Consider the following 18,451-nt stretch of genomic DNA (forward strand, 5'->3'; position numbering starts at 1 on the left):
TTAATTACCTGATCACCCACAGTTATTTTTGCTATTAAATGAACGGAATTGATGGCTTAAAACTTGATATCATACATTTTTATTAAAAAAACAAGTTCGACAAGTTAGAAATCACGTTAAATGAGAATAAAATCATAATCTTCCGGAGAACACGAATATTTTCTAACACGCACCTGCAATAAGCAACCAGATATGCACGACATAGGGTAGGATGCCATTTCGCTTCATCGACGTTTCGAACCCACACACATACGCATCCCATCCATCTCTAGTCCCAGTGTCCCATGCACTCTGTGGTACCCACGTACACAATGAAATAGCCGTATAGTACGCAGTGCGTGAACAGCGCGAAAGCTAGAGAGACAGAGGGAGAGTTGCGTTAACAGGTCGTTGTCTGACAGCTTTTCCGACAGCCACGTGACATCTGTGACCGCACCACGCTAGGCATCTAATTATCACCTTTACCCCCCCCCCCCCACGAGTTGCTTCTCGTCGCCACCCCCACTACCAAATTACTGATACTACCAATAGGACTTTGACTACTAGTACTATAGGTGCACATATATCTAGGTACTGCTGACCCTTTGTTTCCTTCTCTCGTTGGTATGCGCGTCAGCCGCTGGACCTCGTGCATGTGGCGCCAACTGTAGCAACTCTCGTGTGCTACATATGCCGGTAGCGGCTGTTCCTCTTCCTGTTTATTGTACATCGCTATTTTGTACGGATTATATCTGTATTGATATTGTCCTGTACGTAAGGGCTCGACCAACTTACTTTTTCACATCTCTCTCACAGTTAAGATGTTGGTTTAGTGATATTTCAAGCTTAGAACTTGATTTGAAAACAAACTTTTTTTATTCATGAATGATTATTTTGGGAAATTTTATGAACCAAAAACATCGTGCTCAATGTTCTGTTGCAGAATGTATATTCGGGTGGTCTTAATGAAAGAAACGACTCTTAAGAGCATTCGAACGGTTTGTGTTTATACACAATTAATTGTAATAAAAACTACGACTTTAGGAAACTGATAAAATAAAAAAAATTCATAAGAAAATAAATTCTATGTAAATTGTGGGCGAATAAGTATTTTGAGCTTTTTGATAATAAAACTACTGTCTTCTTGCTCCTTTGCCATAATTAAGGAAATTTAAATGAAAAAACTTGGAATCTTGGAGCATGGCTATTTGAGCTTTATTTGAAAAAATTTAATGTCAATATTATTTTAGTATACTAAACAAAATATATACAAGTTCCATTGGCAAATATTGTTTTTTAATTATTTAAAAAATGTGCATCTTTCGAAAGATTTTGCTTCAATTTTTTTCTATAAGAACTATGGAAAAATATAAACAACATTTCAACGAATTCTTTCTGCTCCCCAAATATTTGGGTCATTTTACCAAAACAACAATATTCCATGAAGCCTACGTTTAAAAATGGCGGATTGAATTACTTTGAGTCGGAACTTTTTTTAAGCGGGGTAAACCAATTTTCTCTAAATACGTTTTCAAGATAAAGTCGACAAAATTTTTTGCGTGGCCGTAAAATTGAAAAAACAGGCCAAAATTATATTACCATAACGTGAAGCATTTAAAATCTATTTTCTGCGGTTTCTGGTGCTCGACTTTGATTTTTTAATTTTCAATGTACTATTGGAGAGATTGAACAATCTAGAGTATAAATACAATTCAATATTACATTGTGGGACATGCGCACGCATTTCTAACCTAAAAAAGGCACAAATCTGGACCTCTCCCTCACTCCCCCCTCCAAAGGTAGTCAACCATCTTAATTATGGGAGTTTATTTGTACAGTGGAGGCCGTTTAATTCGTTGAGCGGGAAGTATAAAATTGACCAATGAAAGAGGTTACGTGATCGAATTAGCCAATGGGAATTAAATATTTAAATTTCCCGCTCAACAAATTAAATGGCCTCCACTGTACATAACTTTTTTGTCGCATAAGATCAGCAGTATTGTAACCTGCTTGACTATATACAAAGATATAACGCGAAGTACTAACAATAGTTGTCGAAGGAGAATTATTTTATTCACTAATTTATTGCGCGTTCCATAAGCCATGAGTGAAGATGAGACTATAGCTTCGTAATCACCAAGTTTTTAGCTATTTTAAAAAAAATTTCCAATCATATCTTGACGTCGATTATCCAGATATTGCAGGTTATGATCAGAACAGTACTGATTCTCATAAGACTGTACGTTAAAAGTTCAATAGTAAAATTATCAATTTCTCACTTTATAAGCCATACAGGGACTTGAAATTGGAATCGAAGGTTTTTCATACACTAATTAATCTCTGTTTAAAGCATTATTAATATATTGACGTTAATTCTCGTAACAAGTGAGCTCCCTTAAGATAAACTTTAAAAAAATGACCGTAAAGTTGGACCAAAAAGTTTCTAGTAACCAGTTTGAACTTCACATAACTTAGAAAAAAAAACGAAAAAATTTTAAAGATTAAGTTTAAAAAATCTTAGTTTTTGTAAAATAATGACCCATATGTTATTGTTTTTAAAAATGTTACGTAAAATGACTCCAATATTGCACATAATTTTTTTAATTTTCTAACGGTGTCATATGCTACACTAAAATCGTTTGAAATAAGATCTAACAATTATAAAATATAATTTTTATCACTAATCAATTTTTTCAAGGTTTTAAGCTGGATAAAAATTTTTTTTTAATCATTAAAAGATTTCTAAGCTGTAAAATTAAATAACTTGGATTGATTGAATTCTAAACTCGCATTGTAAAATAATTATTTCATAATGAAGTAAGTCTGAATAAAAAATGTTATTATTTAAACAATTTTAATGATTATTTTTCTCAGTTTTCCTTGATTTAATACAAAATTATTTTTTTCGTCAAGCCCAAATGTAACGGTGAATTTATTTTATTGTTTCGTCCTAAAATAACATTAGTTATTATATTCTCATCCACAGTTTGAATATCAAAAAATTTTTTTAAAAGTTAACATTAAAAATATTAACTACAAGCCAATAAGCTCCAAATTACTGTAAGATTATTACAGATTCTTCATGATTAGAACAATTGACATCCAGCTAAAATCTCAACTCCTATTTGAATGAAAAGGAAAAAAAAACAATAAAAGGCAAATCAATACCAATCTATCCTTCTCCAGGAATAAAACTATTTTATTCCACACTAAAACATATCCCTGTACTTACTATAGAAAACAAAAACTTAGTCGTGCGAAGCTATACATCCTTACACTAACAATTAAAACGTGAGCCCGTACAGTCGATTACGTTTCTTCGTGCGCCGTCGCTCAAGCACAACTTTGCTCGTTTATTTATTTATCTATCTCTGTATTGCTAGTGAATACGTGTGTGCGAGGGTGACGTGCCAACGGTGGCGGCTTATCCGTACCAACCTACGTACTCGCCACCCTCGTCCCTTTGTCCAACTTTAATTGAAAATATTGGAATGAAATATCCGATACTTCGCGGACGCAAGACACCGTGGACGCGTCATCTCTTTGGTTCATCACGTTGCTCTGTGTGTCATAAATAACATCTACTTGCACAGAAATGGAAAAGCAAACTGCCAGTGATGTATTTTGCTACAAAGTGTATAAACAATTTTTTTTAAATAAAAATATTGTTGTCAGCGTCACGTATACAAACTATTTGACCTTTTATCTGTGATTTCGATGTGCGAAAAAAGAACCGCTGCCAATTGATTGATACGAAAACTCCTTAAGTTCTACATTTACACTTTTTTTTAAATACTTTCTTTGTACCTTTGCAATTCTTTCAACATAAACGCTGGAGTTTCAATTTTGTATTTATTGAAAAATCTTTCATTGTTGTCAAATGAATAAAATTCTGTGTTTAGGCACGATTGGTACTCAGTAGTGCGTTATACGTTTGCCAGAGCAAAAGTGTAACTACCTTTAAAACTTATTCAAATAAATTTCGACATTTTAAACGATGGTGAGGTACAGTAGATAAACACTGACTCTCTAGCTTTCAGTTGAGTTATGCTTATTTCTCTTTAAATTTTATAGATCTACTCATCCACACCAACTATTTGTTAAAATTCGAATAAGTGTCTAAGAGTCGGTATGCATCTATACCAAATATCAACTAAATGTCCACATTAACAGAAGAAGAAACAGAACATTAACGACTTCCATGAATAATGAAAAATCGTTTAAAAAGTATGAATTTAGTCCGCAAATACTTATATTTTTATTTTTGAGGGTGAAACAAAAAACAATTCCCTGTACTGGCTCCTGAGGTATAACTTACTTTAACAATCGTTATGTTGTACTATTTTGTGATAGATTCCTTTCTTACCCAATGCTGGATTTTTACGTTTTCATCCCTACCTCTACCACCTGTTTTGAAGAAAACATCTGACGGTCCAGAAGATCATCCTAAAAAATTCACTAATCACCTTCAAAAGTGAATGAATGATTCTTTAGAATCTTAAATACTGCTCTTCTTATCAAAAAATCCCAGAAAAGAATTTCGATATCGTTTCGAGTCAAGTTTCTTCGTTTCGGAGGCAACGCCAGCACACTCATTAGCAAGCTATTAAATTTTTTAAAATAACCATTGTATTTTTATTAACAGGAGAAAAACGAAAAAAACTTTGTAGATAATTTAGAAAAAAAAAGAAATCGATTGTTTTGCTGTAATCTTGAAGGAGTTCGAAAATCAGATTAGAGTTTTTTTTACCAAAAAAATATTTTAAAACAGTTTTGCAAGTTAATTCACATTTACGAAACCTTGCTAAGGTACAAAACTCCATTTTAATCGCAGAGCTACTGAAGGTATAGCGAAATTAATATTTTAGATTCTGAATTGATAAAATTTGTCTACGGAGCTCTACGGTATAACTTTTTTTTGTGGACCATTTCATGAATAAAAAATAAAACTAATTTTTGTTCTTATACCAAAGTAAAACTTATTCTGCCAACCTTTGTTAGAACAACAGTACAATTTTTTTCTTTGCAACGGTGTGCAGAGTATGTAAAAATATGACAAACGCCTGCAATGTGATATTTAATGCAGTTAAGTAGTAACAGACAAGTGAGGTAACACAGTGGAAAGGAGTTAGTCACATAACCTGATCCATATTTAAAATCTAAAATTTTAAATATGCGAGTACTGATTCAGATAATAACCTTATTGTAATGCGTTGACGATGCATCATCATTGATAATGAATATTTCTGTCATTTTGTCTATACCAACACCGACAGACGGAAAGGCAACTTAAGAACAAGCGTAAAAAATTTCTAAGGTAAGGTATGTATACCTCATTACAATGTTGAACGAAAAAAAATTTACAATGATCTTCTGGCATTTGGAGTCACCTAGGTCGTCAGTATTTTTAGTATTTATTTTGAGTATTACTACTTTTGCATCCTCTTTCAAAGCAATAACTTGATTGGATTAACTTTGGTATGAGTAGAAAATCGAGCTACTTTCAAAGTCATGCATTTATATGACATTATTATTGGCTCCTTCGTCGTCCTTTCTTTTTTTTTCCCTACTCCGCTTTGCATGGATTCTCTGAAGTAAAAAATACGGAGAGTGAATTTTTCTCCACTTTTTGAACATCATTTACTGAACGTGAACAAAATTAATTTTTTTAACAACGAAAATTTTACAGTTTCTCATTGGTTGTTACTTATCCCTAAGGGTTAGTTACAAATGACATTTTGAGATTTAAATCATAATCAGTTGAATTTGCAGTTGATAACTGCTTTGTTTTTCAAATAAGCTGAACAAACTTAGTGTATTACCTAACAATCCTACTTGATATTTTTCATGTACTTCTTGGTTTTACTTACAATATACTGTCTTATATTTAAAGAACAGTAACTAAAGTTTACAATTAATTGTTGAAACTTTTTTTTTCCTTGTATGCTTGGTAAAAATCACGTTACACGTATCAAAAGTAACAACTTTAAGACTCGGTATTTGCATGCTTGTACTTGAAAGGTTGCCTAAATTTTGTGACTCGTATGCAAGGTAATGCTTAGTAGATAGTATATAATTTCCATTACGTCAAAAATCAGCCTCACACCTTAAAATTCCCATTGTTTATTTCAATGGATGACATTGCATTGTTTCACCCGAAGGGGACTCAAGTTCCAATGAGTTATTTACAACACGCAAACATTGTCCCACCACGGAGATCAACTGTGTTAGATTAACACAGTTAATTAGAAAATAGAAAATTAGAAAATAGTTAAAAAAAAAAAAAAAAAAAAAAAAAAAATATGATCAAGTTACGTCGTATCCGACGAAACAGAGCAGAGATCGAATGTCACAAAACGAGAAGCTGTAAATAAAAGACCGAGCAGCACGCCAGAGTGTGCGCACGTATTATCCATACGCGTGCATGATTCAATAGCCTTTGGAATAACGAAGACGGGGTATGGACGGGTGTATGAGCCATTTCATCGGAGCGCGAGGAAAATCCGAAACGAACGAACGAAAGAGGGAGAGGAGAGAAACAGACGCAGGGAATATCGCAATAGACGCCTTCTGCGCTCAATTCAGTGGTGAAATTCACTTTATGAACGGGACGAGCCGATGCGGAGCGGGAATGTGTATATATGTGTGCACGTATACAGGTGAGCACATATCTACGGGTATGTTAAAAGGGGCGAGGGAGCAATTGCTGCGCTTCGTCCGATTGCGCCTACTGTCGTGTAAATACGCGGACGAGTATATATGAATATACGTATTGTGTATTCGGCGCGTATGGATATATATTCGCGGGTAGGTCGTTGGGAAAATATTTTTATCGTGATCTATGGGACGGCTTTTGCGTGACTCTTTTTTCAATACAACCAATTTTTTTTTTCTCCATTTAATACACAAGCTATTTTGTAAAGCCTTTTTGAGAGTTCTAGTGGTCATACTTTTTTTTTTGCGCGTTTTACAGCAGTGTATCGTTTTTACTTTTCATCAGTTGGGGTCAGCCATTGTAACTCGATTGGCACCAGTTTCATATATAAGCAGAAACTCTGAGAAACTCTTTTCTTAACTCTTACAAGTTTGATTATTGTTCTTATTTTATTATTTTAATAAGAGAACTATGATGCTTGTAAGCTCTTCATCAAGTTCTGCGACGAGTACGTGCCAAGTTCATTTGGTAAAATTTTAAAATGGAATCAATCCACCCCTAAAGTATGTCATTGGTACACTGTCAACGTTATCCCAAGTAATCACCAAATCTGGAAGCTACCGGTACAAAAGTACTTGGATTGAATTACATGATGAAAGAAACAAAAGGTTGTACACAAATAAAACACAAACTAGATCCATGCACGAGCCATCAAATCCAAATCAGAAGTGTAAAAGGTCGATCGAGTCGGTCATTCGATTTCGTACGTGGCCCTCCTCTCCCTCTGGCGAATCGTCAGAAGCGGAAACTCATATCCGGGCACTTCCGGTCCAGCCGGCCTCCCTCCCTTTGCCCCGTCGACTGCGCGGAAAATCTGCCTTCATTGCGCCGATAAACCATACTAGGGTACGTTTTCGAACCGGTTGCAAGGTGTGGGTATGTGTGTATTTACGAGTACAGGCGTCGCCTCTGGATTGTGGACCAGCAAAGATGAGCCGGTGACTTTGGCTCTCTGCCTCTCTTGTATTGATTTTCGTGCAGGTATACGGAGTCCGCCGCTGCGAGAGATTTGCATTGGAGATTCAGGTGTACCTATACGTAATAGGCGGAATCGAAGAGGGTATTACGCGCACGTGGGCATTTTATGTACGCGACAGCGAGGTGCGGAGACGGAATTTTCTAAAATATAACGGGTGTGCACTCGAGTGATTTTTTTCATAGTTTTACTTCACAGGGTGATGCTGAATGAGCAGTTGAAACTGTTTAGTTTATTGGCTCTTGGGTCGCGAAATGATGTAGGTTCATTTTGATGGCATATTGTTTGTCCTTCGATTCTGCCAAAGTTGGTTTTCATTGATTTAATTTTTAAGGAATACGGTGTGTTTTTTATTACAAACATCATAGTTGATTTTGACTGTTGAGAAGTTAAACAAATTTGATCATCATCTGTTGAATACGTTGGTTATTGTGTAATTTTTTATTACATTCTTTTATTTTAAAAAAGTTTGGAAAATCTTCAAAATCGGATCTTACGTATTATTTTTAAGACGTATTCGATAACAATAATTTTTCTGAAGTACCTGTATGTAGCTGTAAGTGAAAGCTTGGGGTTTTTTGATTATTTTAAAGTTTAAAATAGGTGACTCAAAGGAAATTTTTTTTCTTAGTTTGTCTACTAGTTCAATAAATACCTTTACAAGCTCTAAATACTTTTCACACCTTTTACTCTTGTAACAGCAAGTTCTTTTTTCACCACTATTTTAGCGTGATAAAATCCTTTCATAAAATTTAATTATAATTAAATCCCAAAATATCGAAAAGGCTTTGGAGAAACAGATAATCCATTATATTTGGCGAGAATCATATTAGATTTAGAATACTATGTGTCACCTTATCTATTTTCTTCTTATCATACCTTTCTATTTAATGCCTTTGCTAAAAATGCAAGGAAACAGATAATTCGTCATTTTATGGTGGCTTCCAAAAAGAAAAAAATTTGCCTATATTTTTTCACAATCTGTGAAAGTAACGCTAAGACGTAAGTATTTACACTTTTCTATACACACTTTTATAAACATCTAAAGAAAATTTTTTTCTACCATTACATTAATTTTTAGAAACTTTCATGATCTTTTTGGTTTTGTGATATAAATACCTTTAAAACTGATGAATATAAAAAAAGACTTTCTCTAAAAAATTAGTAGAAAAAGGTGAAAAAAAATTCTTCTTTTATACTAATAAGTCATTGAAAAAGTTCTGTAACATGACTGATTATTCACATTCAAACAGACCTATGCATACAGACAGATATTTTAGTGTGCACGTACCTCAATTCTAAAGTTCAGGAAACTTATGAATAACATGTGATCTCGAAAAGCAGCTTTTCATTTATCACCAAGCTTTTTTATTGAGATAACACAAAAAAAAAAGAAAAAAAAAACAGTAAGGTGTGTCGATATTATACAGCTTGATAAATTTATCAGGAAAAAACATCGCTGGACTTTGATGGAATCGTGTGACCGATGAGTATAGTGGATGCGAAAACAAAGCATCGTTAATAAAAATATCATACACATGCCACGCGTGATTTTCCTCGTCATCGGAAGAGAAACGTGAGAAAAACAAGAAATTGTAAAGGAGAACAGTACATAGACGCACGACCAAACACTCGGAATTGCTGCCACAACAATTAGGGCTCTTAGCGCGCTACTTCTAAGTTTCTACCGAATGGTCTCTTGTGCTTGAGTTTCCTCTTACTATATCAGAGCAATAATCCGAAACTACAACCTATATCTCAAAAGTCATCTATTAAAAGGAATGACTAGTCCATTCTTCTTTATAAGTCTTAAAAAAATTATTTTCGTATACTCCCTTTACGTTATCACACATAAAATATATGCATGGGTACAAAATTTGGCCGAAAGAGTCAGTCGTACTTCCATTTGGTGTTTCTGTGTAGGCGTACATGTGCCGGTGTATATAATACACATGTGGCATGATTATTGATTCACGCTAATGCAACATCGAAAGCCACCGCTCCCTTTATTTTATGTATGTGCGTGTGAAGGTTTGCGTGTTTCTTTAGGGATTATTTGGACTGGAACTAAGTTCTGCATGTACTGCACTTTTTATTGTTGAAATTTGCATTCTCAACGAGGTTGGCATGGAGAGGCTTGGTGAACTGTTGACAAAAACTATTTTCGACTCTTCTTTTTTTATAATATTTTTGATGTCAAATATCTATGTGAGTAATTTTTTCATACGTAAAGAATCATTGAGATTGAAATATTTCAGTGTACTTAAAATAACACACCAAAAATGAGCAGCAAAGGTTTGAGTTCTTTTTTTTTCAATGTTTATACTGGAACGTAAAATTATGTATAGCAAATTAATTACTTGAACTGCGTTTAAAACACAGTGAGTTTTTTACATTTCAACATTTTTTCTTTTACTTTTATAACACAGTTTAGAATAACATAAATATATACAGTTATAAGCAATGTCAATAGTGTTAATGATTTTTGTTTCTATAATTATTTGGACTTCAAATAATTCGGGATCTCATTTACTTTATTAATTTTAATCGTATTGTACGTTTGTTTTTTTTCCTTTTTCTTATCATGAATAATAAACTAATTTGATATTGTCATCGTAAAATTTGTGATCACTTCCTAAAAGTTTTGATCAGATAATAATCATCTCCAGCAAATTGTATTACAGATAAAGAGCTTCATTCAAAAGTATTTTTATTTATGATGAAAGTACCTTACCTATAAACATCATTGACTATGTTTAGACTTAGGTAAGACTGTTTTATATATTATTAAACACTTCTAAATAAAACCTTTTCACGAAAATTTCATGTTTTACTTTTAGTTAACAATATTTTATTTATTACTAGTAGTAATAAAGCATTTAACAACTCTTTTTCAGTAGCTAATAGTACTAAGTATTTTTTGATTACAAAGTTTAAATGAAAATTTACAAACAAATATTTAAATACTTACTTGACCCCTGCTTTATCTGAATCTGTTCTTTTCCTACAAACAATCATTTTTGCTGGATAAAATTATAAGCAGTAATAAATGATAATGATCATCATCATAATGATAATTTTGAAGTACCCAGAATATATCATATTTTTAAGACAACTACATATGACAAATTATCATACATTTATGTTATACTTTTTTGTCGATCAACTCCATTATTGCGAAAAAGACAGTCATTTATGAGCTTGAACAAAAATATAGAGTTTATAGGTCATACCAGGCTAGCAAGAAATATTTTTTTATAAGACTCTGTACAGCATTGATAACGAAAAAATCTACATTTGTTTATATATTTATCTTTTTTTCCTAAAAAAAAGCATACACACCAATATCTTTTTTTTACATACACACACAAATTAATTCTCACTTACAATATTCATTTGACAAGCACGTGAATTCCAAACTGGACAGCCGAGCATCAAAAGATGGTTACAAAATATAAAACAAAACTTTGCCGCAAACATTCGTCACATGTGCGCATCATCGATCTTAATCAAAGAGCAAAAAAACACATATAAAACATAAGCGCGTGCTGGACCGGGAAATACACACTACGCTGTCGAAATTCGAAAAGCAATCACGCCCTGTCGAGGCCACGTTCACGTGTGTGTGCACACATCGTACACACGCTCATTTCCCGGCGTGTCAATCGACAGCGCGTTAATTTTCACGCGGTGCCAATTCCTCCAACTTCATTGGCTCGCCCGTACTACGTGTACCTACATGTTATTATTATTTTTATTCGTCGTCTCCTGAATTTTCTGTGCATGAAAGTCGAAACGGTAAAAAAAACGATAGGCCACGCTTGCCTTCCAGTTTTTATACTCAGTCGACTTTTCGAGTTCCGCGACGGTGATTTGGACAATGATCGTTGGCTCTTGGGTGAATTTTAACCCTGAGCTTGTGTGTGTTTTTTTTTGAGGGAATATTATTTATACTGGAATCCGGATCGTCAGCACTTGATTTATTTTTTATTCTGGGCATGATTTTTTACAGCTAACTTATTTTTTATTGTATCGAAAGATTCATTGCGTACACATAAATGTCCTAGTGTTTTTTTTGGATCGTTGATTTTGTTTTTTATACTTTTAAATACTTCGAAATAAAATTATTTGCTGGAAATTTAATTGTTGTCCGCTGCAGAAATTTTTTTTATACTAATAGGTAGAAAATACTTGATGATAATTTTTTGAGTATAAAATAGTGTGATGCAGCTTAAGAAAAGATAAAATTTCATGTAAAGTATTGTAGTTTAAAATTTATTGGCGATTATTCTTAATTTTTCTTAAAAATTAAAAACACGTTTTTTGCTAAAAAAAAGTGTACATGAAATACGTAATGAAATTTAATAAAATAATTATTTAGCACATATTTAGAAAAAATTTATAACGCAAAGTATTAAAAAACATATTCGATTCTCAAGTCTGGGTACAATGTTTTTCCTTTTTTTCTCAACATTTTATTTGAAATTACTTTTGACGCTGTTACGCATCAATTATTTTGTTATTGTTTTTCAGAACTTTTATCGTAATGAATGCACTACAACAATTTTCGCTTGTTTTTTTCATGATTATTCGTATGAATTTTTTAGAATAGCTCGTCAGCGAGATTTTAATAAATTATTGAAATACGGTGCTCACTCTTGTTTTTCCACGCTTCCATTTGCATGATTTCTACATCGTACGTTCCTGAATCATCAAATAATTTTTGTAGCAATATTTTTAAAACATGTACTTCATTTCTGACACATGAACAAATGTACAATTTTTCGAATTCATATACCCTGAAAATTTACTTTAAATATCGATTTCCGATAAAAACCATAAAAAGTGATTTTGCCATTATTAGTAAAAAATAAAATACTACAAAAAAATATTTTAAAAAAAATTTAAACAGGAGCTATGCTCAAACTACTTTTCTTCTCACATAAAGATATAGTAAACTTCTCATTGATAACTTTTTGTTCATTATCGTTTAAGTACTAAGAGGATTGATAAAGCGGCCAAATTTTAAATAGACAAAGTGGAAATAATTATGAAACAAACGTAATTTGTGACTCAAAAAGTTTGAAAATCTCCTACAGGAGTGAAGAGGACGATTACTTCGCTGTCGACCTTACCACGTTTCTCAAGCAGTTGAAAATGTTAAATGGAACAGTGGTCACGTAAGTTGAGCTCTACGTTTTGAAATAAACTGTTTTGTGGGTTTTTTAGTGAAAAAAGACAAGATAGTATATTGTACCGATCTGAAAAGTTTGTGATTCTTTTTGCAATTTTTAAACATAATTATCGTGTTTACAGGAAATAATTTTTGTATTTAGTTTTTACTTTTTCATTTTATTTTATTTAGTGGTTCACTTTTAATTCAAGTTTTTAAATTATTTTTGTACAAGTATATATATATATATATATATATATATATATATATATATATATATGTATAGTATTTATTTCGTAAGTAACTCGGAGTACTATTTCTAAAAACTAAAAATGTACTAGAAAATTTAATTCAGCATACCAAAACGTAAACTATTAAGCTGAGTGTTAATTTATTTTCTTTAAAAAAATTTTTACGTACAATTCAATCATGTTTTACATGTTTCATGTAACTATGTTATATAAAAAAACTACATTTTTCAAGGGATTGTGTATAAGAAATCATAAAGTTTAACAAAAAAATATTAAATTTGTCAAAAAATATTGTGTTGTTTAGTTTATATTTTGCATTTGTAATGAAATGTGGTGTATTACACAGCTCTACAAAAAAAATCAAAAATCTGTTTACATGGTGCTGACCTTACTATATAAAATCGGTCATACTAAAAGCGAATCCTAATTCCGTTTTACTCTGTCACGTAAGGTTTTTTTCATAACCTCGAAATAAAAGCTAAGAATAAGATTGACTCTATAATACTTCAAAAAATGTTTTTTAAATACTTGAAGAAACCAGACAGTCTCTTGACACGTTTTTTTGATCGCTGAACTCGAATCTGATCACTATTATACCCTTTAGTATAAGGATTACTTAATAACCTCAAAATGAAGGCCAAAGACCACTTGAAACTTTAAATTTTTTAACATGTTATACAGTAAATGTTGTTTCGTAACCTCTATTTTGAAGTTATGAAGAAACAATCCTTATTTTAAAGGGTAAAAAGACATTAGATTCGGACTCAGCGACCAAAAACGTGTAGAAGGGGTTATCTGGTTTCTTGAAACATTTAAAATTATTTTTTAAGTATTTTAGAGTAAATGTTGTTTTTGGCCTTCATTTAAATATCATAAAAAAAACTTTATGTTATGGGTAAAACTGATTTTAAATTTGCATTCAGCACGTCCGAATAAATTAAACTTTTTATTTTGGTTTTGGTGGAGCTATATTGTATACTTTTTCTTATGATTAAATTGATAACTGTAGTGTGTAAATTAATGACGGCAGGGAACAACATCGGATTCAGAGAATCCAATTTTTTTAATAAAAAAAATTTTGAAAATGTTCACTTATTTCTTTTTAAAACAAAACTCAATAGCTTGTCCCCATTGATTATTATATTAAATTCAAGAAAATAGACAAAGCCATACAATTCTAATTTATACTACACAGATTATTTTATGTACGTATCTTTTTTTTATAATAAATTAATTCGAATCATCTTATAGAATTGTTCTATCTGTAAAGCTCTTATACATTTGTTTTATTTTTAAACCTCATTTACAACACTTTTAATAATTCTAAATGAATTAAGAGTCGAATTCATATTCCATGGCAAAACTAGTGAAAGGTTAACGAGAAAAAAATTTTATTGCTTTTATACTCTCTATACTTTGCAATTTTTTAACGTTAAAAAACAACAACACATTTTTAATATTTTTTACATGTAATAAAAATATTTTCTCACCCAACCCCAATGATGTTAACATTTTCTAACGTCATGTTCTCTGATGATACGATAAACAATTATTAATATAGCATTCAAGAATATTTTATCGGATGATTAATTAAAATTAAAATCAAAAATGTGTTGAAGGAACTCTTATTGAATTTTGTACCTTACATTTACCACTAAGATAAATGATAAACATTATGGTTTGTTCATTAGAACGTTTCAGTAATTATAGGTTCTTACATTTTTTTTACTCACAAGGTCTTTCTAGCTATGCGTAAAAAATTAAAATAATTTAGATGGTACAAAAAAAATGTATCTACAACGTTTTCATATGTACGTTCAATACTAATTTAATAAATATTTAATAATCAAAGAAAAAGGTCAATTATTTTTCTTGAGCATACGATTTCACATTATACTTAATTTTTATAAATCTTTCGTTAAAACATAACGACAAACTGAAAAATTTTCTAGCATAATAAAATTGAGCTTTCTAAACTTAGGTCCGATCAAAACACACCTAACGCTTCTACCAGCAGCAATTCAGTAAGCCGAGCTGTTTCTCGGCAGCAGAGTCCATCAGACGATTTACTTGAGGAAAGCAGGTTGCAGCAGCAGCACCAGCCACGGAGACAAAGTATCTCGTTGAATGCCGTTATAAATCATCGGAGGGCTCTGCTCGGGTGAGGGCAGTCAAATTTTTTTTCCCTCCGATGGTATTCGGTTTATTTTCCTAACAACAAAAGAGTCTTTTTTGGCACATATCTGTAAATAATGATTAATTTTTAAGCAGATGATGTATAATCTTCGTGCAATATTTTTTAAGCAGAATTTGCATGCCAGGTCATTAGGATACAAATTTTAATTTTTATCAGATTACTATAAAATATCGAATGAGATTAACGTTTGATAACTTCAAAACGTATTTTCCGGCCAACGACCTCTTTTGATGTGAAACATCTTATAGTGGGCAGTGAACAGCCACGTGAGGAGAAATATACAACGAAAAATCTGGTCCGTTCCTCCGTATCCGTTCATCCCACCACTGGGACCTCGTTCTGTCTCTCTATACATATCGACGCCCCGGGCGAAGACTATGCCCTTTTCGGGAGTTCGGACAAAGACTATGCCCTTTTCTCGAGTCTGGACGAAAACTATGCCCTTTTTTTCTAGTCCGCGTGAAGACTATTACATTTTTTCCGAGTCTGGACGAAGATATTGATTTGTTCGGGAGCCCGGATGTAGTACTATTCATTTAAGCTCACCTTACATATGTGTTTGTAATTAGATATATAGTCAAATATACTTATATAGTGGTCGTTGTTTACATTTACATAAATAATTGTAAATAATAATACAAACTCAGGAATCGTTTTATAAGCATGGTAATTTGCAATTAATGAATGTGAAAGATTCTTTTATGTTATATTTTCAAATTTAATTTCTTTTCTACATTTTTGTTGATTATAATAAGTAACTAATATAATTATTGTAACTTGAAGTTAAAAAATTAATAAAATTTGTACAATTCGTGATATAATAAAATATAATATTCGTAAGAAAATTGAGAAAAAAGTAAACTTTTTTTTATTAATTAATGTTTGCAAGACATGAATATTTAGATTACAAAGTATTTTTTAACACGAGAATACATTAGCAAGTTTAAATTAATTACAGTTATTGTTATGTACAATTCACGAAATCGTTTGAAAAAAGCTCAAAAACTCCTTTTTTCAAACACTTACCAAAACTCCAAATACTGAAGCCGTTAGACCTGCTAAGAATAATGATTACGTGTTGTTTTTTTACAAAGACGTCTGTAGATTCACGTACACATGAATCTCGATGTGAAGATAAAACTTATATCGATATAAATATGTACACAAGTATCGAGAAATCCGAGAATGTTAAATCGTTTTCAGACGCTTCGTATTCGTGAGCTTCTTCCAGCGTACTAGTAGCTAGTATAGGGGTTAGTAAATAATATGAGGGTGTTTTTGAATTAAATTTTCGTCTGGACGCGAGAAAAAGACATTTTAGCCCAGACTTAGAAAAAATGGCATAGTTTTCGTCTGGACTAGAACAAAGGGCATAGTCTTCGTCCAGGCACGAAAAAAACGGGCATAGTCTTCGTTGGGGGCCAAAAAAGGGCATAGTTTTCGTCTGAACTAGAAAAAAGGGCATAAATTTTGTCTGGGCTTAAGAAAAGGGCATAGTTTTCGTCTGAACTAGAAAAAAGGGCATAAATTTCGTCTGGGCTTAAGAAAAGGGCATACTCTTCGCCTGGACTCGAAAAAAATGGGCATAGTCTCCGCCCGGGACGTCGAAAAGGCATAGTTTTCGTTCAGGGCCAATTAGGGCATAGTCTTCGCTCGGGGCGTTAATATACACGTGGTAGAAATTGTATATCTAAATATATGTACATACGAAAGCTTCGATGGCTTCGTGGTTATAGCGTGCTAGCCCCCTAGCCGGAGATACTCGAGGGGTCGTGGGGTTAAATCCCGTCAAAAATTATCGAAATTTTTTCTTGGTCTTTTCCGATGAAATGAGTATCTAGTATGCCGAAACACCACTTATACGAATTTTAAAACAAATAGTGGATTTTTCATGGTGATGTCTGGACCTCCAAGGGCTTTCTTTGCGAAGGAAAGCTAAACACCTAGCCAGCTCATCAGGTAAAGTCACTGCTGGTTATAAAAAGGTCTGTACAGCGAGTTAGATGCTTTATTAGAAAAATATCTTTCCATTAAACTTGATAATACCTGGGGTGTGCTTGAGACAATCGCTGCACTCCATAAATAGTATCCAAAAGGATGGATGACCGAGTCCTCTGAGGAAAACTTTGCAAGGCGCACGCATGAAAGACTCGCATGCGTGAGGTAATAGGATGGTAGTTATGACGGAAAATAACTAGGAAAGATATCGGAACATAAGATACGTATAAACCCTGGAATAGGTATACGTTGGCTGAGCGCGCGGTGGCTCAGTCGGCTAGGTCGTGGATTGACACGCGGGAGACCGTGGTTCGATTCCCGGCCAGTGCGACTTATCGGGCAAGTACCTCTGTGATTTTTCATATGTGCTTTTTCACCACGCAATGCTCCTTGAGGAGGGTTTAGGCGACCTCCTCGCAGCATAATTGCCTAATTTCCCCCTACCTCCCTCCCAGTAATGGCAGGCCTCCCATCCCTCTTCCCTTCCTTCTCCAAAGTGCTAAGTGCCCATAGTAGTGCCCTTATTGAAGGAGCCGGACGTAGAGCACTATAATATAAAAAAAAAAAAAAAAAAAAAGGTATACGTTGGAATCATACTACTACTACCAAACAATTTATGTATATACGGTCACTACCACTGTATTGTCGTGCATATATAGCTTTTTTGTATCATGGATTGGCACGCGGGAGACCGTGGTTCGATTCCCGGCCAGTACGACTTTTCAGGCAAGTACCTCTGTGATTTTTCACATGTGCTTTTTCACCACGCAATGCTCCTCGAGGAGGATTTAGGCGACCTCCTAGCAGCATAATTGCCTAATTTCCGCCTAACCCCCTCCAATCCCGTTTCTTGTCCCTTTCCCAAGTGCCAAGTGCCCATAGTAGTGTCCTCATTACAGGAGGCGGACGTAGAGCACTATAATATAAAATTAAATATCACATATGTATTGTATAAATAGCACATACACATGTACGTATATCTTATCTTATCTTATCTTACTAATATATAAAGCAAAGTCGCTAAAACTGTTGTAATCGCTAATCGCGAAAACTACTGAACCGATTTTGCTGAAATTTTGCATACCGATTCTTGACACTTCCTAGATGGTTTTAGTATGGTCTTTATCTCGAACAATTTAATAACAATAGCAATAAATAAGCT

The 18,451-nt window shown here is 33.1% G+C and overlaps 1 protein-coding gene across 1 annotated transcript in view; it reads left to right on the top strand.

Moving 5' to 3' along the window:
• Positions 1-18,451, top strand: part of LOC106646135 (proton channel OtopLc) — a 92,633-nt gene that overhangs the window by 56,826 nt on the left and 17,356 nt on the right. Inside the window, exons 2-3 of the mRNA XM_089597778.1 lie at positions 12,770-12,850; positions 15,076-15,255. Coding sequence (XP_089453904.1) covers positions 12,770-12,850; positions 15,076-15,255 — 261 coding nt within the window. The remainder of the gene's footprint in view (positions 1-12,769; positions 12,851-15,075; positions 15,256-18,451) is intronic.

Source organism: Copidosoma floridanum, unplaced genomic scaffold (genome assembly GCF_036245765.1).
Source record: "Copidosoma floridanum isolate Cflo_tuat_1 unplaced genomic scaffold, Cflo_Japanese_pri ptg000035l, whole genome shotgun sequence".
In the NCBI taxonomy this organism is placed as follows: domain Eukaryota; kingdom Metazoa; phylum Arthropoda; class Insecta; order Hymenoptera; family Encyrtidae; genus Copidosoma; species Copidosoma floridanum.